The 24,335-nt window shown below is 45.5% G+C and overlaps 1 protein-coding gene across 4 annotated transcripts in view; it reads right to left on the reverse strand.

Moving 5' to 3' along the window:
- MCF2 (MCF.2 cell line derived transforming sequence) overlaps positions 1-24,335 on the reverse strand; it is a 60,797-nt gene that overhangs the window by 26,464 nt on the left and 9,998 nt on the right. For 3 of the 4 annotated variants that reach the window (XM_075053621.1, XM_075053620.1, XM_075053624.1), the window contains exons 2-10: positions 21,354-21,422; positions 20,670-20,784; positions 15,168-15,258; positions 7,881-8,000; positions 6,658-6,774; positions 4,746-4,895; positions 1,802-1,926; positions 1,189-1,303; positions 704-823 (exon numbers count right to left, since the gene is read on the reverse strand). In XM_075053621.1, the coding sequence (XP_074909722.1) occupies positions 704-823; positions 1,189-1,303; positions 1,802-1,926; positions 4,746-4,895; positions 6,658-6,774; positions 7,881-8,000; positions 15,168-15,258; positions 20,670-20,784; positions 21,354-21,422 (1,022 nt within the window). Of the gene's footprint in view, positions 1-703; positions 824-1,188; positions 1,304-1,801; positions 1,927-4,745; positions 4,896-6,657; positions 6,775-7,880; positions 8,001-12,773; positions 13,419-15,167; positions 15,259-20,669; positions 20,785-21,353; positions 21,423-24,335 lie in introns of those variants that run through there. The other variant, XM_075053622.1, reaches the window with a different exon arrangement.

The following is a 24,335-nucleotide window of genomic DNA, read 5'->3' on the forward strand; positions in this document are numbered from 1 at the left end:
TGCTGGGACTGCTTCCCTGTTGCACCCTGTCTGCCTGGCCTTTTGTTCCTCCCCCTCTCTCCACAAATATTTCTTCCAAATGGCCAAAAAAGCCTTAGACCTTTCCCCTAGGACTCTTATTTTCAAAGAAGCCTCTGGGGGTTGTGTCCAGATCCATCAGGATTTCTCCACTGACCCTGGCCCACGTGCCAAGCACATCCCTTTACAGAAGTCACATCCTCAGCTGGGCTCCTGTGAATCATCTCTCTTCACTCGTCTTTCCCCTACATCTCTTAGTCTTCACCCATATGTTACGTTCAAATCACAGACACGTCAAGATAGCAAGTTTTTTGCCTCTCCATGTGCCTGGTAACAAGTCTCTGCCTATTAGCACCGCTAAAGCACTTACTTAACATATAAATAATTCTTCTTCCAGCTCATTAACTCCCACGCCTCCCCTATGTTCAGACATTTATCTGTTCTGGATTTTCATGGTTGCTCAGCAATTTATTTTAACTATGATAATTAAATACCCTGTTCCTGGCTTTCAGAGTGATCACAGTGTTGCTGTGCAGAGCAAAGACATGAAATCAATCCTTTTGTGCAGCCACTTACCAACTAATTACACCAGAACCAGGTAATTTCAGAAAACACCCCCTACCACAAATACAGAATGTGTCTCTTGTGTTTCATTAGTGCCTCTTTCTGTGAAAGATTATCTCACCTGAGCCATACCATCGAAATGACCCAAGTCCTTGAGCCTCTGTTTTACTTGGGGGACACTGTCGCCAGTGTCGGGCAGCTCTGCTTGCTGACTCATTAAAAATTCAATGGCATTCTTGACCTAGACACAAAGAAGAAGACTGCTGCAAAAGGATACAAAGCACAGGCAGAAAATCATTCTTAGACCAAAATTAATCACACTTTAGCTAAGACTGGTAAATTCAATAATAAAACTAGTGTCCAAGAACTAATTTCTAAATTCAGAGATGCTTCTATCAGCAAAATCTATGCGACTGCAGGGCAGTGATACCTAAATTAGCTCTGAATGAGGAAGCACAGTGGTCTCCCCAAGCTAGCTAGCCCTGCCAGAGTCAAGAAACAGCAGCATAAATTAAACACTCTCAAAATAAAAAGCATAAAAACTTCTCTCCCCTCCTTTTTGTCTCCAACTCTTCCTTCTGCCAGCAGAAGTACATCTGATCATACCTCTTGAAAACTTTGCTCAAACTTCCACAGTTGTAAATATTGCTCCATTTTTAACTGATGTTTTTCCCAGAAGCCATCAAAAGCAGTCTCCATCTCGTGCAGCTGACCAAGTAACCTTGAGCACAGAAGGAGGACAGGATTGGAACAATTTGCAAACAGAGGACAAGCAGAGATGGACAAGCAGAGATGGACAAGCCCTAGAGATCACCTATTCAGGTCTTCTGGACCCAAGCTCTCAGGAGAAGTCAACGGATGTGGATATATGATCTGTGAAGATCTCAGAGAGAATTTTCATGAAATCACCACTGCAGATGACAGCACCTGTGTGAAGCAGTTGTTGGTATCTCCATTTATCTGAATAATACCTGGGAGCCTGGCATGGGAGAACCCTGCATCTGCTGCACGGCCTCATTGTATCAGCAGGGGAAAAAAAATAAAGAGCAGGTCAAAGTCGTTTGACAGAAGTCACCCAGCAATTTGATGGGTCTGGAGCAAAACTCTGGTATCTTTGTCTTTACCTGTTTGTTAGGTGACCTAAACAACGCATCTACGTGTAAATAACTTGAGTGTTTCCACTCAAAAATCAGGCAAATTAGGAACATAGTGCACTCACCGATTCACGGTCTCCCAGTCCCCAGGCCTCTCGCGGTGTTGGTCCTGACTGCACTCCCCAGAGACAGGCTCTTCAAAACTGCTCAGAAGCAAGTTTCCCTCTTTTGTGACTGCTGTAATATCTTCCTGTATAATGCAAAACATTTCTGATTCAGGCTACTTTTTGTGAGGTAGGGCTAAGTCATTTTGTGTTTCTCCTGCCTTAGTTTCCCTGTATGAAATGAAGCATCAGTATCCATCAGACCAAAAAGGGCTCCCAGCTGATGTTTTAACCCCCTTAACGTGGGGTTAGCCCCTGGAGCTGGAGGAGTCTGAACCATGGACCAGTCACCAGGCTGGGTGGAAACTGGTATGCATGAAAACATCAGGCCACAAAATGATTCCAGAGGCAGGAGGGCTGCACTCCCACAGGTCTCTCTTGGTGAGCAGGCAGGTTTGTATTAGATATCTATCTACAAGTTCCTGTATTCGAACAAGTATTTCTGCAGCTTGGAGGCTGTGCTGCTCCATCAAGGTCATCACGGGAGGTTGTAGGAAGAGCATCCCATAGCGGGACAAAGCCGGGACCGTGTGGCACCACTTACTAGAGCCTCTACGTATAGAGGTAAGTCAGCACTTTCAATGTAGACTCCACTTAGGGAAAATGTAAACCCTTGGTGTGTTCATTAGCAGCAGCTGAGGTGCTTTGTGCTGTGTTGTTGGGCTCAGCACCAAAGCAAACAGGTGCATTTAGCCAATTATTTTCAGAAAAAAAAGAGACCAAACACAGAGGTGAGAAGGAAGGAGAAAACAGATGTGGCTGATGAACCGAGCTGGAAGAAGCCCTGAGGGAGAGACCTGTGCATGGCTCCGTTGGAGAGCCAGCTCCTGGAGGAGTCAGAGCCCAGCCCAGGAGATGGCCGGATTTCTATTGCAAGAGAAACAATGGCAAAACCGCTTTAGGGAGAAGATTCAGAAAGCACAGACTTGCTTAAACATCTGCCTGCCCCAGGATAGCTCACAGCAACCTAAACATAACAGCATCTTCAGGGTGGCAGCCCAGGAGCAGAAGGACAAGGCTGCAGGAGCTTCTCCTCTCCCACACACAAAGCGTCCACTGCCAGTTTGCATCGTGGAAGATGACCACAAGGCAAAAAACCCATCTCCTTTTGATACTACCACATCCAGGAGACTCAAAAGGGAAGAGGAATTATGCAGCATGCTTTGAATCGCAGGTGGCTGTTATTTCATCCTCTTACATCTCACTCTCCAGAGCTCCACATTCCCCTTTTGAGTCAAAGCCTTTCATTATACGTATGACAAAGTAGCCCGACTGTCAAACAGGTGTTAACTTGATTTTTTCCCATTCAGTATATCAAAGAGGTTAATTTCTTAGTTACTCCGTTCAATTAATTTCTGTCATTTTTTCATTGTGTTTGCAACCAGCTTCTGTTCAGTATCACAGCTACATAAATTATTCTGATCGACTCATTAGCTGAATTCAGGAATCAGCTGTACCAATCTTGGGGTTGTCATGAGAGAGACAAGGATCCCATGTCTTGCTGTCATCACAATCTGTGCACAGTTTCTCATCTGCTTTCATCTTTCACGGTCTTAGCAGGAACAAAAGAAAAAAGCCAACGGACTTCATTTCAGTCAAAAGCCAATGAGTGGGGTTTATATTTGAAATTAATAGATGAGACATTAAAAGCAACAGATGCCTTGTACTGAGTGCTGCTGTGCTTTATATGCAAATGCAAACACATGAGGTTTTTTATTTCCCCACAGAGGAAAGTGTGTATTACTGACTGGTTTATATACAGGACTACGCTGTGTAGCTGTTATTTGCCCCCTACGCTTTGGCTATAGTCCTAAGCATGAAGTTTTAAGTTAGTAAGTCATATTACAACATATTTACCTGCTGTTTTATACTACAGCTCTCTTAATTTTCAAAGAAGACATAAAGGACTATTGGCAGTATCTATAAAGATACTTTCTATACATACGCACCTACATTTATGCCTACGCACACTTGGGATGTCATTTTGCATATTTCTTACAGGCAGCCTTCTGGGATCTCACTGTCATGTGAATGACAAATGATTATAATTGAACATAGATACACTTCTTTGACTTATGTAAACGAATCCTGTCACAAAGCAAAGGAGCTCATTCTTCAGCCACGCGGCGTGGCTATGAACACAGGAATCGATTCTGAAGTGAGGGTTTGGGGACAGGCCTGTGCCGTCCCCAGAAAGATGCAGAAGCAGGAAAGACGACAGCTTGATATAGCAGCAGCTGGCTGCACTAAAGTTTCCACTAACTCCTATAATAAAATTAATCACAATCACAAATAGTTGAAAAAAAAAATCTTAAAATATTAAAGAAACAAATGTTGTTTAAGACGAAGCACGAGGCCTTACATGAAGACAAGGATCACATCGTGAATGCTCTGCACCATGCGCTCACACAAAATCTTCACCTTGGATGCTCCCCAGCACAGTTCCCTTAAGTCCCGCCAGGGAAGCTGCATCAGGCGGAGGGACCTGGGGACGAACCATCCCTCCAACCTGCCGATGATGTTTGCGTGCAGCTTCCTCCAGCCGTAAGGGCGAAGTGGAGGGAATCCCACGGGGGACACGAACACGCAGGTGACGAAGCTCCTGCCAGCGAGACGGGCAAAGCCCACGGGAGGAGCACGCTGTCGACACCAACTTCTGCAGCCAGCAAGGAGGCGGCAGCTGAGACAGTTTGCTGGATGCTGGCAGGGTAATTTGCTTGAGTGGATGGGAAACGTAAGGGTAACATACAGAAATAGTCATGCTGCGTGTCTGTCAACACATACACACGCATGGGAGGGAAGGAGGAGTGGGCACCAAACAAACAGGCAGTCAAACCCCAGAAATCCCATCTTGCTGCGCAAACAGGGGCTGGAAACACGCGGGGGAGTCGCTGATGAGACATACCTTGAGCTGGTAGTACTTTTCCGTGCGCAGGGCCAGGATGCGCTCGATTGAATACATGTCGTCTGGTAGCTCGGTCTCTGCCAGCTCCGTGCCAAAGGATTGTAACATCTGTGCAATTTCCTTCACGGTTAGTGCAAAACTCTCTATTGCCTGGTGGGAGACGATAATTGCAATCGGCTTAGGATTCAGGGTATTCCTACAGCTCACGAAGAGTATGTGAAGAGCCAAGGCTGAGATCTGCAGGGGAGCCTAACAGCTTTGCTCTGAGGTGGGATGTCCACTACAGACGGAGCTGACGTGTGCTGCGGTGCATTAGCTAGTGGCCCCCAACACATGGCCAGGTGGCTTTTAGTGCCGTCTGAATTCCTAACAGGCACTTAAATAAGGATAGTATTGGGCACACTTTGTCTTCTGCTGCCTGTTCTTGTGCACTCTGACATTTTTTCCTATTACATATTGGAGGTCTACAGCAGAAGCCACTATAGGATCCATCTCACAAACTCCTGTAATTCCTCTCCTATTATTCTTCTCCTCTGGTTAACTCCCACTGGGAACCACCTGCAGGCAGTAGGGCTTTGAGGATGTATTTGGCTTCTTGGTGATGGATGTTTCCAGCTTTGCAAGCCCAAATGGTGGGTTACAAGGCAGTCTGGCACCACGGCCACCTCATCCACAGCTTCACCAAGAGGACAAGGGAGGGAGCCAAACAGCATGCTGGAGGCAAACTGGAGAGAGTGGGATGGAAATGAGTGGTGTTGGTACCTCCCCAGCACATCCCAGCCAACCAGTGGGAGCTCTGGATGCCAGACGGGGCAAGGTGGGGGTCTCCAGGCCCTGCTCACAGCTCCAGCTCTGCTTTTGAGAATGGGGTAATAAACTCAAATGTAACCGATTGCATTTGTATTTTCTTTAAACAGCATATATTTTCCATGGAAATTTCAGGAAATGTTTTATGAGCACATTACAAGGGAATTTTGAGAGAGGTTTTTCATACGGACACTTATCTACCATATGCAGCTATGGCCTAGAAACTATCTTTTTCTTAGATTAACTTTTTTTGTCATTCATTTTGTCATTTTTGTCTCCAAGTGTGAGAGCTATGCTGTTATCGCTTTAACACACCATACAAAAGAACAAAACTAAGAGCCAAAAATTTAAAAAATTCATTAATTTGGCAGTGCATCAGTGTAAACTGGCACAAAGTTAATGGCACAAGCAACAGCTTAAGTTATTCCAGCTACAATGTCTTGTGCTTTTGTCTTTATACTGAGCTCTGTATCTGCTGGTGTGGATGACATAACAAGGGGCACTAGGATGTCCGGTACATTTTTCATTAGTGCTTTGATTGTTGGGAAGGTAACTGGGAATCCAACCTGCCATTAATCTGGGAGACAAAGTCCCAGTGAAAACTAAGAGTGTACAGGAAGCATAGAAACACAGGGCAAGGCACAGCTCAGGGAATTAAATGCCTGATTTCTGGCAACATTAAAGGAAAATTCTTGCAAAGAAAAAAAAAAAGGAAATTTTCTGAATTCTCTGCATTTGGTCAGTATGCAGAAAGCAGTCTCATTGCCTTGGTTCCCAAAAACATTTGTGATATTAATCACATGAAGCAACCATTATAATAAAATTTTTTAAAAAAAAGCTTATTTTGTATCTACCATTAAGGGAATTTTAATAAAGACTTAAGAAGACAGATCTTTCGGAAGCAGTTTCAAAAGGAGCCCGAGGGAGTTAATCATCCAATTCCCTTATAAACCCATCAAGTGCCTAATGCCGCTTGACTCCTTTGCAAATGTAGTTGGCTTCGGGGGTTACTTTCAGCTACCCATTGCTCATCATTGCCTTACCAAAAACCTTCCTCAATCGATCCCAAACACCCAAGAGCCCAGTGCTCAGCCCTGGTACGTACAGTCCTGAAGATGACCCACTCGCTGTGGCAGTACTCCAGGGTGCCTCCAAACTCCGGGGTTAATTGCTGTTCATCAATGTATGTCAGCAGGTCGCTAACCGAGCTCAGCATAACAACCTACAAACAAGGCAACACTGTTAGCTGGTTGATCATCGCTTCTACCCAAGCCATACACAGATCAAGCCTACAAACCTTTCATGTATCTAAAAATGGGGTTTGCTATAAATGTTGTTCTACAGCATGGCTTTCTTCTTATGCTTATGGCTTAACATGGTTTTTATTTGATGCATTTGACCATTTTTTGTAAGCCAACCCTGATCTCCCAGGTGCTTTCTTCCTTAAATGCAAAGCACAGTGAGATGCTGCAGTATCTGACTGCAGAACAGAGCTGACAGCAAAAGTAATGCAGGATTTTGCAAGGGATGACCAGTAATCTGGAAAAAAATATATACATTTTAATAAGTTATGAAGCATTGGCCAATTTCACGTAAATATATACTCATGAGTTTTTGTTGTCTTGATCTGCCCTGGGATACGCCAGGAATTTTCACAACTATGCAAATGACAATCATTTAAGAGTGACAAATGCAAAGTTTGTGAAAATCATATTATTTCCTCAGGGAAAACATTGGTTTGTTTTGTGCGTTTGTAATTGCGTCAGCCTTAGTTAGATTCCATAAATGTACTTTTCTTCTCTTAATTATTCTCATTATGTCCTATCATCAAGGTGGCTTTAGAAGTCTTGGAAATTTTGACTTGAGAATATAAAACCATTTCAGCTGCTATTTTAGAAACAAATACCAACATGATGTTGGTATGGAGTTTACACTGAGATGAAAATGGTGATTATGGGTGGAATTCAGAGCAAAAGCTTCACTAGACCTGTCTTTTGACTTTTCAGACATTAAATAAATTGCTGAGCATGGTTTTATCCTCCACAGAAGCAGGCAGCCTATACGGGGGATGAGAACAGGCTGAGAAGCCCACCACCCACTACCACAGACATGCTCCGTGGGGAGCAAACTGTGCACAACGGAGCTGGAAAACGCTACAGGAGAGATTTGGTGGAGAGAGATTTGGTGGAAAAAGGGCATTTCTGGCAGAGACACTCCAGTTACTCTTCCCATGGGTGCCTGCCGAGTGGGACGCTGTCCCTCGCCGACCCGAGGTGCGCGGGCAGCACTGCGATCACACACAGGCACAACATCTCCGCACGCTCGTACCGGTAACTTGAGCAGAAAATCCTCCTGACTGAACCGAAATCCAATGTCAGTGAAGGTGCGCTGGAAAAACCCCGTGGGACGAAGAACCATCACTAAGTGCAGGTTTCCTGGGAAAGATGCCTGCAAGGAAAGAGAGATGCCATTCAACCAGGGGACATGGCAGGTCCCACAACGGCTTTCAAATGCCTTGAAAAGAGGGGAACGCGTTCAGATCTTAGTAATTTTTTTTCTGATTGCCCCTGATAGCCTTTTCTTATTTTCAAAACAGGAGGGAGACACTGTAAGTGGTTTAGAGATACGGGACGTAACTGCACCAGGATTGTCCAGTCCCACTTCCCTTTGGAACAGGTAGGAGTTCAGCCACGCACCTTGGGGGGCCACTTATTAAAAACTTTAATACTATATATTGTGTTCAGCATTATAAATTGGGGAGTAAAATTACAACTTAGCAGGGAACAGAGGGCTGGAACATCGAGAGGAATGACAGACAGATTGAGGAAGCAAAATTTATTGCCAAACTCACTAATCATCCCATAACTGCATCAAGCATTCTCTTCTTGTCCCTGGTAATTACCAGGCAACATTTAATTTGTGGTAAGAATTGGGAATTTCCTGTCTACGCTCCTGGAGCTTTTTTCCAAGCGTATGGTTGGCAGGTGCGTTTTTAAATAGATCTGTGAAAAGCGTACTTGAGAATGAAAAAGAATTTTTAAGAAAGTAGAAGTCATATCATTAAATTATGGATAAGTGCATGATGCAAAGAATTGAGTTAATGAAGACATATGATTTACTCTGAGATCCTGCCAGGCCAGGTTACATTTCTCCATATATTCCTCCTTATATTATCCTCCTCCATGAAACATGATAGTAGTATCTATACCAAGGGTGAGAGTAATGAACGTGTCTAGGTATTTTGCACTGCAGGGCACATTTAATCTATGCCTTCAAAACAAAGATCGCTCCCATAAACATGCATCAGTGTTGTTCAAAAAAGCCATGATTTACAGCTGAGATCCGACATCCATGAACTGCATCGTAACTCATCTGCTATGTTTTCTTGTGTAGGAAAGGTCAGGTTGTGGCTTCCATTGCCCACAACTCCAGTCAGAAGTGGACAGTGACTTTTAGGATCAAATAAGCCACATAAATTCAATATATTGACCTGCTGTTATTTTAAGTAGGAGCAGAAAAAAAAACAGAGAAAGCAATGTGAATGAAGCGCCAAATTTGTACCGTCTGGAAGTCAACAAGAATGGTGCCAGGGACAAAGATTTGGCGTTAGAAACAAGAGCAAACCATTAAATAACGGAGATGTTTGTGCTGGCTCCAGGCCCTGGGTACTGTACCTCTGTTACGCAGTACTTGGTTAGCACACAACGTCTCCGAAACGGCTGCCAGCCCCAGGCACACAGCGATGGCCACAGCCGCGGGAGACCCACGGAACCGACTTCCAACCCCATCAGACCTGCAGGTGGGACAAAGGTCTAAACCTGGCCGTGGAATCACCGGACCTTTGCAGGTCTGAGACAGGGCTTGCCCAAGAACGTGTGGGTGGGAGGCTGCAGAAGATCCAGGTTCAGCTCCCTGCTTCAATGCCTGTTTAATTAGCTCTACGAGGAAGATCAGCTCTCCTGCAAGACAACCCCAGGCAGGCCCTCCAACAGCCCAGCTACTAGATGCAGCTCTGAAGAGAAACTCATGTCGGAGACCCTGATCAGCTCAGGATTTTTCACTTGAGCTTCCCATATTACTAGAAAGAAAATCATCCATGGGCTCCTGTGTATCTCCAAGGAGTTGGAGTGGTTCCTCACTTTGAGAAGAATCTCTGCCTGGGATGTAGAAAACCTGAACCGAGGAAAGCACCACCAGAACTGGCACGGGCTTGTAGACATTGTGAATGAACTGAAAACTCACAGCATTAATATTTCACTGGAAAGTCTCTGGCAAGCTCAACACTCATCCTCCAGCATGTCCCAGAGAAGCTGGCTGCCTCTCCCACCTCACCACCCTGGCTCTCCGTTGGACCCAGTAAATGCCGCTATTGCTCTTTCCAGGCCTATTGGCCAACGTGGCTAGTTCTTGACGCTCTTCATGCTCTGGCACTAGGACATCCCAGGAAGAGACCTGTCAGTCTGCATTCATGGCAACGTCGTGCCCGTCCCTGCAAAGCTGTGAGTCCATCGTGCGTCATTCCCTCATGCCCACCCTTACGTCCGTGTTTGCCTCATTTTACATCCTGGTCATTTCCCAGTGGGCATTTCTCTGCAGACAGGACAACAGTAGCATCCCCGACAAGGTTTCAAAGATATCACCAAGGAGCCACCACGAGCTGCAAACCTCAAAGGATAGGATGCTTTTGCTCCAAGACAGGCCCTGCACCCCTGGCGTTAAAAGCTCAAACTGACTTGAACCAAAACCTTGTGAGGGCAATGGTCTTACAATGCTTTAAAGGAGCTCAGAGGATGCAATTTTAGGTCCTTCTGCATGGTTATGAGGCCATTGTAGGTGAATCCAATGGTGAAGTCCCACAGAGTTTGGGGAAAGTCACTGTTTCCAGCTCAGAAACACAACAGTGTGTTCAGGTCTCTGAACTTTAGGATCCTACCTTGACCCCCTACTGAAAAACGCATCAGGAATATCTCTGAGAACAACCAGCCAGAGACGCATCCTCCCTTGGTCTTATCTCATTATCCCCCTCCATCCCCTTTCCCCTTTAACCCTGTTCAGCACTTCAAGCAGAAACAAGTCTGCTTTGCCCTCTCCTACTCCTTCAAGTCCTTTTTGACACGCACCCTTCGTGCACAGAGCAGACTCCCCGGAGGAAGGGCCTGGGTCTCCAAACCCTACCACCCCATGGGAATTTGCAGACTTTGAATGTCTTCTCCTACGAGCCCTGGTTTTTTTTCCTGTGGGCAGGAAACCCACAGCTCCAGGAAGATGGACCAGGGATCAGAAGGCAAGCAGAGCCGCCTGCCAAAATTACATTGCAACAGCATTAAGGTGTGAAACGCCTCTCTGAGAGCGACGGTGCCTTTGGACACCTTTGGTTTCGTGAATGCAGGATGCCAACACGTTCCACACAACATACAAGAAGAGACCGTCAACCTGGTACTCGCATCCTTCTGCCACAGCTGCCACAGGGGCAAATTCTTCTTTGATACAACTTTATGCCCCATACACACACAGCTGTATCCCTTTCACTCCTTGATATGTTTCACCTCGGAGGTAGCTGGGTTTCCAGGACAGGTGATTTGATTTCCATTCAGTTTAGAAAGTGTTTGGGGATTTTTCATCTGATTTTATACATATAGGATCAAGGTCAGTACTTACAAGTAGCTACAAAACAAGAAATGCAGCTTTGCAAATGGTACCTAATGTTGTTTCAAGCATGGAAAAAACAAACAAGCCAAAAAGTAAGCTTGCAGAAAGACAGCCACCTATCAAACCACGTCCTGTGCCCTCTTACAGACTTAAGAGAAAGGACAAAATGTTAAAAAAATATATATACATATCTATCTGTAGATATATATAAAGATAGACCAATAATTCCTCAGAGATAACGTTCCTGAAGGGACTGTATTTTTTTTAATCGCTGCTACAATTCTAGTTCTTCTAAGGGATGAAGCGTAGGTAAGTTACCTGCAAACTGAACTGTAATGATACTGAAGGTACTGCTGGAAAAAAGCCCTTCCCCACAATATATATTCAAGAAATCAAAGACGAAAGGGTACTTAATCTTGCCTTACGTTTCTCTTACTATTCGTAACACTGCAAAGAATCCTGTGCGTTTGACAAACTTGGGTTTATGTAACAAAACACCTAAAAGAACCCTCTAAAGCCTTTGCCCTCTGCTATTCCTCTGCAGCGTATCAGGAAGGGCAGAAAACTACCAGCGCAATTCCACTAAATCAGGCAGTTGGCAACATTTCCCTACTATTAACTATCTCACTGACCAAAGACCACGCTCAGAACATTCTTCCCCTTCTGAGGACACAAATGCGTATATACCTTAAGGCCTCGGTTCAGCAACCTGTTTAAATGCATGCTCAACTATAACCACGTAGAGAGCCCTGATATAATCAATATAGACGAATTGGGCTAATAAAGCACAAGAAAGGGCGTGCGCTGAAATCATCACCGTTATTACCTCCTTAGTGAGTATCTCGTCCTGACACGTTTAATGTGATTTTTCCTAATTTTAGGAATTCAGTTTTCAGAGAATAGTCTTCCCTGCGGTTCACTGGGACATTCATGAGCTTGGAGATCAATCAACATGAAGAAAAAGTAGTATCTGCCAATAAGTTTGTTTCTGAGCACTGGAAACCGAGGCTAGCGGTCCTCAGCCAGGTGCTGAAGCGAATGACTTTCTGCTGTCCCTTAAAGGAAAAGTCACACACCCCCACGCCAGGTACTGCTAATTTGAGCTGTAACTTCCCCCGGAGCCAAAATGAAACTCCGAGGCGCTGCTACCTTTATTTCAGCCGGCTGCATCATTAACCCCCGAAGATGCTGTCAGCAGGGCAAATCCGACCGAGGGCCCCCTCCCGGCTTTCTCCTCCCGTCCGAGCACTAAATAAACCCTTTCCCACGACATTTCGGGATGCGCTGGAAGCAGCACACCGCAGGACACCCGCAAGAAAAAAAAAAAAAAAACAAACAAAAAAAAAACCAACAAAAAAACCGGCTACTCCCGCACGCAACATCTTCCTAAAAACACACCCCGCGCCGCTCCATTAAAACCCTTCCGGCCAATATTCCCGTTCCCCCCAGCTTCCCACCCCCGGTACAATAAAAGCCTCTTTTTTTTTTTGTTGGCTTTTTGTACCGCCATGCGCCCGTGTGTGTCCCCCCCCCGTCCTTGGGCTCTGCAGCACGGCGGGCCCGGAGCCTTACCGCATTCCTGCCGGCCCGCCGCCCGCCCCGCCGCGGGTTGCCCTCGGCCATCGCCCCGCCGACCGCGGCCGGGCCACCGCGGGGCTCCCGGAGCTCGCCCCCCCCCGGGTCCGGGGCGGGAGGGGAGGGAGGGAGCAGGCAGGGAGCGGGCAGGGAGCAGGCAGGGAGCCGGCTCCCGGCTGGCAGCCCCGCTCGCCTTCCCAGCGCCGGGTTTGGTTTTAAGGTGGAATGCCAAAAATCATCCTGCGGACGGGGCCAGCTTCTTTCCTTCCAGGATTGGGATCTCTGCTTAGAGCTTTTACCCTTCCCTTCCTCTCCCCCCCAGCCCACTCCACCCCCGTGATTATCTCTTTAAAGCCGTTTAGGATTTTTTTTTTTTTTTTTTTTTGGGGGGGGGGGTAAGGAAGGATGCTCCTGCCAAAACCTGAGGCTTGACCCCAACAGCAGGGCCTCGCTTCCCAAAGCAAGCAGTACCGGCGTGAGCCTGGTCCGCCCATGCAATTAGAGACCTACACAAAGAGTTAAACAAAAAATCTGTACAGTCGGATACAACGTTTTTCTGGATCAGATGCACCACCGCAGAGCTGCGATTGCATATACATATGCTGAAAAAATAGGACACCCTGTGTATTTCAAATTCAGCTTATTTGCGCTTCTTTATTCCAAAATTATACAAAGATCAGAAAAAAGACTTACTTTTTTTTTTTTTATTGCAGCATGGCTTATGGTTTATCACTGGAAAGAAATCAAGACTGAATCTTTTGTGTTGGCTGCACAAAGGCAAGTCCAGTCAAACACCTCCTGGACACAAAGACAGCCCTTTAGGGCCAGACCCTGTTTTTAAGGCAAGATTCCCAAGTCTTAAGATTTAGTGGACGCAGGTTTCCTGCTTCTCGTTCCTCTTTGCATAGAGCACCTCCACATTATTTACATGGACAGCCCTGATACTACAGGCAAAGTCAATTCTCTACGTGGACACACAGCGCATACAGGTACACAAATAGGGTGTATGCTCAAAGGTCACACAATGATTAAATTTTCTTATTAAACACAAAATGAATGACACTTCTGTAGAAGCTACAAATTAGGACAGGATTTTTTCACATTTGAAACTTCCAAACTATGCAAAGCGACTACATCATCCTTAAAGGATGCTCTTAGCACTAGCACCTGTTCAAACGCTGGCAGCAGAACTGAATTTCGATGATCACTTTAAAGAACTATTTCTTAAATGCTGCTGCTTCTCTAATGGTATGGTAACTAACCATACTTGGAAATTCAGTTTATAACATCCAGGAAAATCAAACCCCAAAATACTGACAGCAGTAACTTATGCACACTGCAAAAAGGTAACCCTCTCCTCCCTCTACGAGATGCCTACCAGCAAAATGCCATCAAAGCCAGACATTTTTAATGCCAAGTTCGGCTGTACCGATATTAACTACTTAAAACAATGTAAAAGATCTAACTTTATCGGATCTAACCAGAATCAGGTAAGAGCTTGCTTTCTTAGTACATACTGTTTACTTCATTCTCTATCAGATGGATCAATGCCTTCAACTCTTCAATAATCATAAGCAGAAATAAAGGCAATAATAATACACCCAGAATATTTTCATTGATTTACGCACATGGCACAATCTGGTTGGGAAAGCATTTATCAATTAGCTCCTACCTATCCATGCATCTATAAACCGGACTTTTCTACACCTGCATACACTACTGTAACACCACGCTCTGATTTCTTAAGACACAACACATTGCTGAGTTGCAAAAAGCTTACTTTTAAGATATGTTCAGACAGAGTATGTGCTAATGATGTGTAGCGCAGAAACACATGTAATAGATATTTAAAATACATGAATGCATACATACACATCTAAAAAGATTTTTCCACCCATACCCACATACAAATGCTTATGAAGCCTGTTTTAAGAACCTAACGCTTTCAGTCACTGACAATTAGGTAAAATATAGTCTCACTAATAACCAGTGTCTAGAAAGAACATATATGAAGCCAAATTCTCCACCCATCAAAAGCACAGAACATGGCACAAAACACATTTGAACCACTATGAAAAAGTACAAAAACAAGCAAATGAATCAGTTAATACTCAAACAGCTCATTTACGCACTCAAATGGGGCGTAGAGCTATGCCTGAATTAATTACAGGGCCATAAAACAAAATACTACCTAGAGAGAAAGCACGAGAATCATTACTCCTGGTTCCCAGTGTTTTCTGAAAGTGATACATAATGGGAACGATGACATAGTACATGAAAAGAAATTAACATTAAAGAGGACTTACTGCTATTTTTTGGAGAGTCAAAGTGATACATAATGGGAACGATGACATAGTACATGAAAAGAAATTAACATTAAAGAGGACTTACTGCTATTTTTTGGAGAGTCATTTTGACCGATGTCCATGTGTCCAATCTTCTATCCAGGATTAGGATAAATTTGGTGTCAGAGTCATGTTGACTACGAGACAAGAAAATACCAATAACCAGGTAACATTTTGAGGGAATGTGACTCTGTTCCCCAAAAAAACCCAAACCCAAGAACAGAGAACGCAAACCACATTTTGACATTCCCACGATTGCCAAAATTTCCTTTGAAAAAATTTCCCTGAGCAGATTCCGGCAAGAAATTTGGGAAGCCCACCTTACTGTTAGCCCAGGGTTAAGCATCACCTTTGAATTGCCTGGGAGATGGAGACAACAGATCGGTGGAGACAAGAGAATGCCCTCGAAACCCGCCGCAGCTCGGGGGTGGCCGGCAGCCCCCCCCAGCCACTGACTCAAAATCCACATCCCTGCCCTCACCGCCGAGCTCTTCCCTCCGAGGGAACTTGCTACCCGCTCGGCCGGGTTACGGCAACCAAGTGATGACTCCTGGCTTGTTTTGGCACAAGGCAAGAGAGGCGACACCAAGCCAGGGAAGGGTGATGCCAGCCTGGCAGGGGGACCTGGTGCCCAAATGGGCTGTCGGGGCTTCCCTGGCACCTCCCGATGCCCCGCTGGAGAGGCGGTGACTGCTGGGAGGCACTTTCCAACACACTCTGGTTCACTTGGCTTCCCGACAGCCCTTTTGACACCCAAATCCTTTAATTTGCTTTGAAATCCCCAGTCTCACCAAACGAGCCAGCAGTACCGAGGATGCCCAGTCTGGCAAGTGACCCAAGGCGCAGGTAAGCTCCTGTCTGTAATTCAAATTTTGCCTTCCCAGGCCAGCTGGGTACAGCTCAGCCAGGCTCAGGCCGTGACAATACACACTCCGGGGCAGTCTGAATTACAAACTGGAATCGTGTTTGCACACGGGTAAGGGTAAGCCAGCTTGTAACCAAGTCCTCTGATGGGAGTGTATTTACAGGATACTTAAGTAATATTTACAATATTTATTTTGCGGATGCTGTAACAGGATAGCCATGCCCCACGCCACCCTATCCAGGCGTCTCGGTGCCGTAGAGAGGCTCCCAATACACGTGCTGGCTCCCGAGAGCTGGGTCAGGTATCTGCAGAGGGCATGGCCCCGTGCTAGCAGCCTACCGCAAGCACCGTCTTCAGTAATTCTTGTGTTTGGCAAGCGAAAACACATGGTGGATTACTCAGAAGTATCACATGGCAGACAATACTTGGCAACTTCACTACCGGAAAAAAAAAAAAGACACTTGAAGCCAGTGTAGGAGCTTTCATTCAATGCACATCTTGCTGCTCTGGTCTGTGATAGCTACACCTTTGACAAATATATTTAAAAGGAATTAGCAGTTGTGCTGTGGGGGAAAAAAAAATTCCCTTTGGCTCATAATAACAATCGACTGAGGATATGTAGAGGCACCCAGCTCCCAAGCTGTCCTACAAATATATCTCATGGATCTCTAACGCCACACCCAAAGTGCAAAGGTTTCATGCGAATTTATACATTGCCATTGAGGTATAGCAGAAAAGAGCAGAGAAAATGAATAGCGTATTTTACACATGGGTCGTACACAGAACTTCCGCATGTGATAAAGTCTAATGTTACACACCACGAGCTGGATCAGGCACGGCTTTTTGGCCAAAACAGGTTTTAGCTAAAATAGTTTTGGCAACATGAGATGATTCTGCAGGTTTCTGTCAGCTCTGTTCAGCCCCACCACGAGTTAAATGAGCCGGGTGGGTGGAAGGGGGGAAAAACGATCCTTTTGTTTGAAGTAAAAATAAAACCCTTTGGTTTTTCAGCACACCCTAAAACTTTAAAAGGTAGGTCTCTGGCCTATGAGAAACAATTCCCCAACTCCCCACAGTATTTCCCAACAGGCTGCAATTGAAAAAAAAAAGTGTTTACACAGCACTGCTGTCATCGTAATAAAACCTGAAGAAAAAACCCAGAATCCAAGTAATTTAGAAAAGGCAGCCAGACTGTAGTGCATTGTCAGTTAATAGAAGTATGCCAAAGTATGCCATTTACTCAGGACAAGGTTATATTCAGAGAGTAGCCTCTAAGCATGCCAATTTACTTTTATCAGTTCCCTTACAGACACAAAGAAGAAAGTTCCCAGCTGTCCAAAAGCCTTGAAACCTACTGTGGGAAATTTTTAATTTATTCTGGGGCTAGTGGAGCAAGTCCACGACTATTTGCAACCCAGGCCTTGCAGGTTTATCAGATTTCCAATCCTGTGATGTACCTTTTAGACTGACAATAAAAATAAATCAATGCTTTCTCACCAAGGCTGCAAGGGGTGAGTTCATTTGCATCCAGCAGCAGAAAGATGGAGACAGATAACCAGATCAAGGATTATTTCTCTCCGGGTGCTTCTTGTCACTTTTTTTTCTCACCCGTAATTTTGTATGTGTTGTAGGACGTACCAGACTAAAAATAAAGACTTGGGATGTTTTGCAGGAGGACTTGAAATCAGATCCTGGAGTCTGCAGTTGTGAGATTTATCACAGGACTGAGAGACTCCTTGCGGCTGGTGGGATCAGAGCACTCTGTCAGGACCCGCTGCCTAATATTTAAATTCAGAGGTATTTATAGCCAAGAGCACCCTTCCCTATGTCATTACTCCATGTTATTAGCCACAGCTCTAAATCACTTTGTACTTCATTTCCCTAAGTGAAACATGCAGATCTTGTCTAAATACCGAAAAGCTGGGTAGTCAAACAAGAATAGAATAGAATAGAATAGAATATTGCAGTTGGAAGGGACATACAACGATCATCTAGTCCAACTGCCTGACCAATTCAGGGCTGACCAAAAGTTAAAGCATGTTGTTAAGGGTGTTGTCCAATGCCTCTTAACCACTGACAGCCTTGGGGCATCAACCACCTCTCCAGGAAGCCTGTTCCAGTGTTTGACCACCCTCAGTAAAGAAATGCTTCCTAACCTCCAGTCTAAACCTCCCTTGGTGCAGCTTTGCACCATTCCCACACATCCTATCGCTGGATCCCAGGGAGAAGAGCTCAGCACCTCCTCCTCCACGTCCCCTCCTCAGCAAGCTGCAGAGAACAGTGCAGTTGCCCCTCAGCCTCCTTTTCTCCAAGCCAGACAAGCACAAAGTTCTCAGCTGCTCCTCAGAGGACATTCCTTCCAGCCCTTTCACCATCCCCTGGGATGCATTCAAGGACCTTCACATTATTCATAAATTGTGGGACCCAGAACTGCACACAGTGCTCAAGGTGAGGTCGCACCAATGCTGTATACAGCAGGACTTTTTTAGTTTTCAAAGACAGTATTATTTTTCTTTTACTTTACTTTAATTGTAATATAGGACAGTATTTTGTAATAACAATCTTACATATACCATAACTCATTTAAATGGATTTTTTTTTTTTTTCTTAAAGCTTCTACTGAAATTCTGACTTACCTTGGAAGAAATAAAGTCTTTTCAGGTACACAAAAGATCAGCATTTGTTGCAAAGTCTACACTGTAGCAGTCTTCAATCCAAGCCTGGATAAAGTGCTGCTCTATCACTCTCAGGGTCTCCTATCTGCACATACTGGGATCTGTCGCACTTACCCGTGCCTCTCCTTCAAGCACACCACCGCACAGTGCTGTTCTGCAAAGCCAGCCCGAAGGCAGGCAGGCAGGCGGGCAGGCAGCCCACCACATTCATTTTGAGTTGGATGTGAAGGGAGCGGAAGGTGGGGACCTGCTATTTATTTTTCTGTACAACTTTTCCATACAAGCGCTTTCTGCAGCTGCCTCCTGCCTGCAGCATGGTTCCCAGGAATCCTAAAGTAAAATTAACTTGCCTAGAAGACTCGCCTTCCTCCTGGCTCTGTTATTAATGCACTGACCTTGCAGAGCAAAGCGTAGCTTACAGCATCCATCTCCTTTATCTAACAATTATTTCCAGAAGAAGAATGCTTCATGAAATTCAGCTTCCCAAAATACTACAGACCCGACCTCCCGCGAGGTTTCCTCACACTAGTATCAGTAGGACAATACACAGCCCTTCCTACTGATCGCATAGGAAAGGCACTCTGTGTGTAGTTTTGCTATGCCCATACCCATCCATAGGTATGTGGTAGGGAGGCATTGATGCATCCACAGCTAACTCTGACATGTACGTCAAATATTTACCTCTTTTAGGGACTTTCTGGCCCAAAGTCTGAGCTCTGATCCCATGATGGGATGTCGCTGAGGAACGCGTACCCAGAGCTGACACACACCTTCCACCCTCACCCAGGTGATGCTTTTCCTTGCTCCCCGACACCACAGCCTCTTTGGCTGCAAACTCTTAAAAAGTACATGTTTTTGAGATGGTCAGGTGTTGAGGCAGGCTGTTATGGTGGTAGGAGGAGGAGAGAACCATGATTAAAGAGGTTTTACTAATAACATGCTGAACATGTTTGAATCACCAGCAAGCTCACAGCTCTCATTAGTTTCCTGATTGAGTTTGACCTACTACAGGGACAGCAAGGCTGCTCATCATGCTAATGCCAGGGTGTTTACACTCACATGAAATAAGAAGCCCTGGACAAACCGGGCAGAGCTGGGAAGTGCAGATGCACGGACACGGGCTGCCTGCACAGCACGAAGGAGAAACCCCTCTGGCCGGCACACACCACGGCACGCTCCTGGCCGTGCTGGGACAGTGCTCTGTCGGCCAGGAGCCCACGAAACTTCAGAGTCCATCCCAAGAGAGGACAAAGGAACCAGAGGCTCTTTTTTTTCCTGCAGAGGTGGCTAAACACAGGGTACTTCTTCCAAGGCAGCCGCTGATGGAAAGCTCCCATCTAGCTGCTGTCAACCTGCTCACCCCTGCAGGAAGAAATTGGCCAAAACAGGCATTATTCAAGGAAATTAAGCATTCCAGGTAACTGAGTCACCAGGCTCAGCAGCAAGAAATAGGAGGGCCATTAATCTAAGTGTACAGCCCTGTATGTGGCACAGGCAGACTGTCAGCCGCTTACCCCCGAGACACAGGCGGGTAATGGGAGCTGCGGCACGCTGCTGAGCCAGCGCGTGTAATGGGGACCCCAAACGGTTTGTTCCTGTAATTAGTCTCTTCCTCTGGTTATATTTCTCTTTTTCCACAGTAATGACTCTCTATTTGTACATGTCCAAATATTATTCTGCAGTGGGATGGCATATTTAAGCAGTGACGCATGTCAAAGCTTAAGGAAAGCTTGCTGTTAATTAGAGACTTAATAAACTAAATTTATGATACGCACAGGCTGACGAGTCATAGGGGTGATGTCCACTTTTTACTCTGCAGTTAGTGGCACACTAAATACCACGCCTGGACACCATAAGGGCTTGCATCGTTCGCCTTCTCCCTCTTACTCGCTCCAAGGGCTGAAGACGCCCCTCACCCCCGCGCGTGGCATCACCCCGAAGATCCCCTGCCTGACCCAGACCAACACCTCTGTCCACCACAGGCAAGAGCTAGAAGGGAGCCACATACCTCGGGACTGACGTTAGGTATGTTAAGACTTTAGATACGATCTCCTCGGGCACCTCGTTGAAGCGAGCGTTGTCGGGGAGGGTGATAATCCAAGCCTTGTCTTTCCCTCGGCCACCTGGAAGAAAGACAAGGATGTTTCCCTGGCCGTGCTTTTGAGGAGGGCCAGCAGCAAAGCCCAGGTCCACCAGTCAGGTCAGAAAACACGCTGCCACCATTATAGAGGTTTTTTTAGATCACCAGAGTAGCAAAAATGGGCCAAATCCTGCCTCCGATTTCAAGCCCGACACACGCGCACAGGTGGTAGAAACAAACGTGTTGGGTACCAGATATTTCCTTTATTTACTGAGCGTACTTTACATGGCACGGCAAAAGAAGTCAGAAATACATGGACAAATCAGCACGCTGGTCTGGAACCTACAGAAATACATCTCAAAGCAAAACGCTTGTTAATGCGTTGAGTGTTTGAAGGTAAGAATATTTTACAGTATGGCTCGAGACAGAAACCTAATATGCTCTTTCAAACCGCCTCAATGTTTTATTAACAACATTTCTAGTGGCACTGGAGACTACCTGATGGATAATATCCCGTGCGGAGTATCATTTTGCCAAATAGCGCAGAAGTTCATCTGGAGTATTTAATTACTGCACAGAGAGAGAGACCCTGGAGAAGTTCACCATACTCACCAGAAAGAAAAGCAAACTCTTTCATCAAATCATCACTGATGTCCTTTGCACAGATGGGTGTTGCGGTTTCTGGAAAAAAAGCAAAAGCAGCAGTCAAAAAAGAAGCAAAAATCCAAAGCAAACCCATTTATCAATGCGTGAACCCAAAGGTGGGACTTGAACCAAGTGCAGCTTCCCTAAATTATATATGAAATTATCTAACAAAGGATATAGGATTCTCCTAGAAACCAAGGTTTCTAATGACTCTAACAGGGCAATTGCCATCAGTCAGCAGCAAATGTATTCTATCAAATGTATTAAAGGAGCACTGCCTGGGAGTTTGAGTGCTCTCCCCTCAACAGGGTCTGTCCAACGTTAATTTTTATATTTTGGAGTTACCAATTTTATTCCCCTATTTTGCAAACTCCCCCAAGTGCTTCCTAGCCTTGGCAATGTAATGGACTGAGGTTTCCACCGGGAACAGCAGTGTCCAAGGCTGCCGCACTGGGAACGAGGGTGGGTTTTCAGACTGTTACAGTCTTTAATTTTGAGCCAATATGCTTCTGAAACCATGTTTTCATCTGGCACAGGGCCACATGCACTGGAAAGGCTGTTGTTCTTATGTTCGGTTATTAGAATTCTTTTTAATTAAATAATGGTAGAGGCTGTTTTAATACCAGATTTAGCACACTGACCATTTCAGTGGCAATGAAGCACATCGGAACAATATACATAATTTCACCTTTCCCTGGGAGAAGGAAACAAAAAACAGACTGACTAAACACTAGAGGAGCTTATAGCTGGTAGACATTTTTCTGGATTATCTATAAATGGAATGATAGCTAAAAATTAAACATCCTTGTTCCTGCAAATAAATGTTTTAAAACACATCTATACAGATTAAAGTCCTGTGCTTTCTGATAATCAAATTTTAAACACTGATTATTTTACAGAGCTGGTCCTAGGGAATAATCTTTTGGCTGTTTTACATCACACAGGCTGCATACTTCAGCACACTCCAGCGTAATCAATATTTATTCTACTTCACTTTTTTCCAAAAGCTTTCTGGTCACTTCTACTTTGTCTAAGGATTTTTCAGGCCTTTCATCGACTGTATGGAGCTGCAGCCCAGAGGTGCACGAGGTGGGGGGGTCCTCTGCCTCCTCCAGTCCCCGCCGGCCACAGGCTGCTCTCTGCTCTTCTATGCATGCGCTGCTATTTTTTCCTCTTGTAGATAAAAATGTTATTTTTGTTTGTTAAGGATCGAGCCTCCGTCCCACTGGCATCTACAGAAACATTCTTGATTTTAACAGGCCCCAGAATTGGTCTTGGTAAGAAAGGAGTTTGTCTTTCAAAGATATTTCAAATATTTCTCTCTCATTCAACTGCTTCACCTAACTTGAGGACAAGCAGTGGCAATAGGTTTCTTCTCTTAACTGATTTTTTTTTTTCCAGCTCAGTGGTTTCATACTGATAAAAATCACATCTAATAACTTAATGAGCTCCAACACATGAAGTAGATGATCTTGAACATGTGGGTCTTTGAAAATACAAGACAAGAGCCCACGGCTGTGCACGGAAAAGCGTGGGGCTGTTCAGCAGCTTGTCTGCATTTGCAGTTGGGATGAAGCCTGTCCCCAAAGCCAGGTCACCTTGCCTACCCTTGCCAACCGCTTTCCCCGAAGATGCAGCCACCGGGAAGCCAGGCAAAGTTTTGCCCTGCGCTATAACGCCCGCACGTGACTCAAGCGCTTAACAGTAAAAGCAAACACCGTTGCAGGTTTACAGTAAATGCAGCTGTTGTTTCTGGGTCTGCAGTGATACAGGAGGGAAATGCTGGTTTATTGATAGCTGTCCAGGGAACAGGCTGGGAAAAGGGGCTTAACCTTTGCATGGTTAAAAAAAAATAAAAATCAGTAATTAAAGTTTCACAAGATGTTTTCTCACTGAGAACGACCTAACAACTTGCAGCCTTAAACTAAGCCGGAGACAACCACAGCTGGAAAAAAAGTAGCATTTTTCCACTGATATTTTCAAACTTTGCTTTCCAGAAAAGAAACATCATCTCAAAAATGCATTCTCTAACCCCAGAGCCTGGTGCTTATTCTCTCACATCTCTCTTAGCTGCAATTTCCCAATGATCATCCTGGAAACTGCAAAAACCAACTGATGCCTTAATCCCACCTGTGCTGGGGGGCTGCAGTAAGACTCGTTCTGCGAACGTGGGCACAGGCAACCCCCGTCCCGCACAACCTGCCAGCCAAGCAAGTACTGCTGGGCCACGACGGCAAGTGGACCTGGCATTTTTGGGTTTGAGGGGCAAAGCACGGTAGGATGGGGGTTCCCACCACTCTCGGGAGTCATGGTTTCCAGCAAGGACCCCGCTCCCCAACATTTTATTCCACTGAAAGTTTCACCCTTGACTTTGGCACCAAGGTGGAGACTCAGATTCCTACAGCACCCTTATGACTTTGAGTTTCTTGCCTCTCAAGGGATGCCATTTTCAGAAGAGGGCACTCAGCACCCTCAGGAAATCAGGCCCTTCCGAGCATTCCCAAGTTGAGCACCCAAAATAACTCATTTGAGGAAAAACTAGGCGGGAGGAATTTACTTCGGGCGGTGAAGGCTCAGGGACCATTTCCCTTACAAACCCTCCCCACCTCCTGAGGGGTAGGAGAATCCAAGAAGCGACGGAGGAGCGGGACGGCTGCCCTTTGGTAAGGTCGAGGCACAACAACAGGCTGATTGTGGTCCCAACAGAGCCGCTCCTTGGCCAACTCATCGCTCGCTCTGCATTGGCCATCGAACTCAACCTCCTGGGCACACGTTAGGGAAAAATCAAGCGCTGGCATCAAACTCACAAGCGTGCTGCTGTGCCTGCGGCAGGCCAGTTGGATGTTACTATAAATCCTGCACAGAAGCATGACCTCTGTCCTCAAATACTAGTCTCTGGAAAAAGAGCAGTGAAAGGCAGCGGGGCACCAAAGATATCCGCCTCTCAAA

Source organism: Buteo buteo, chromosome 22, assembly GCF_964188355.1.
Source record: "Buteo buteo chromosome 22, bButBut1.hap1.1, whole genome shotgun sequence".
NCBI lineage: Eukaryota > Metazoa > Chordata > Aves > Accipitriformes > Accipitridae > Buteo > Buteo buteo.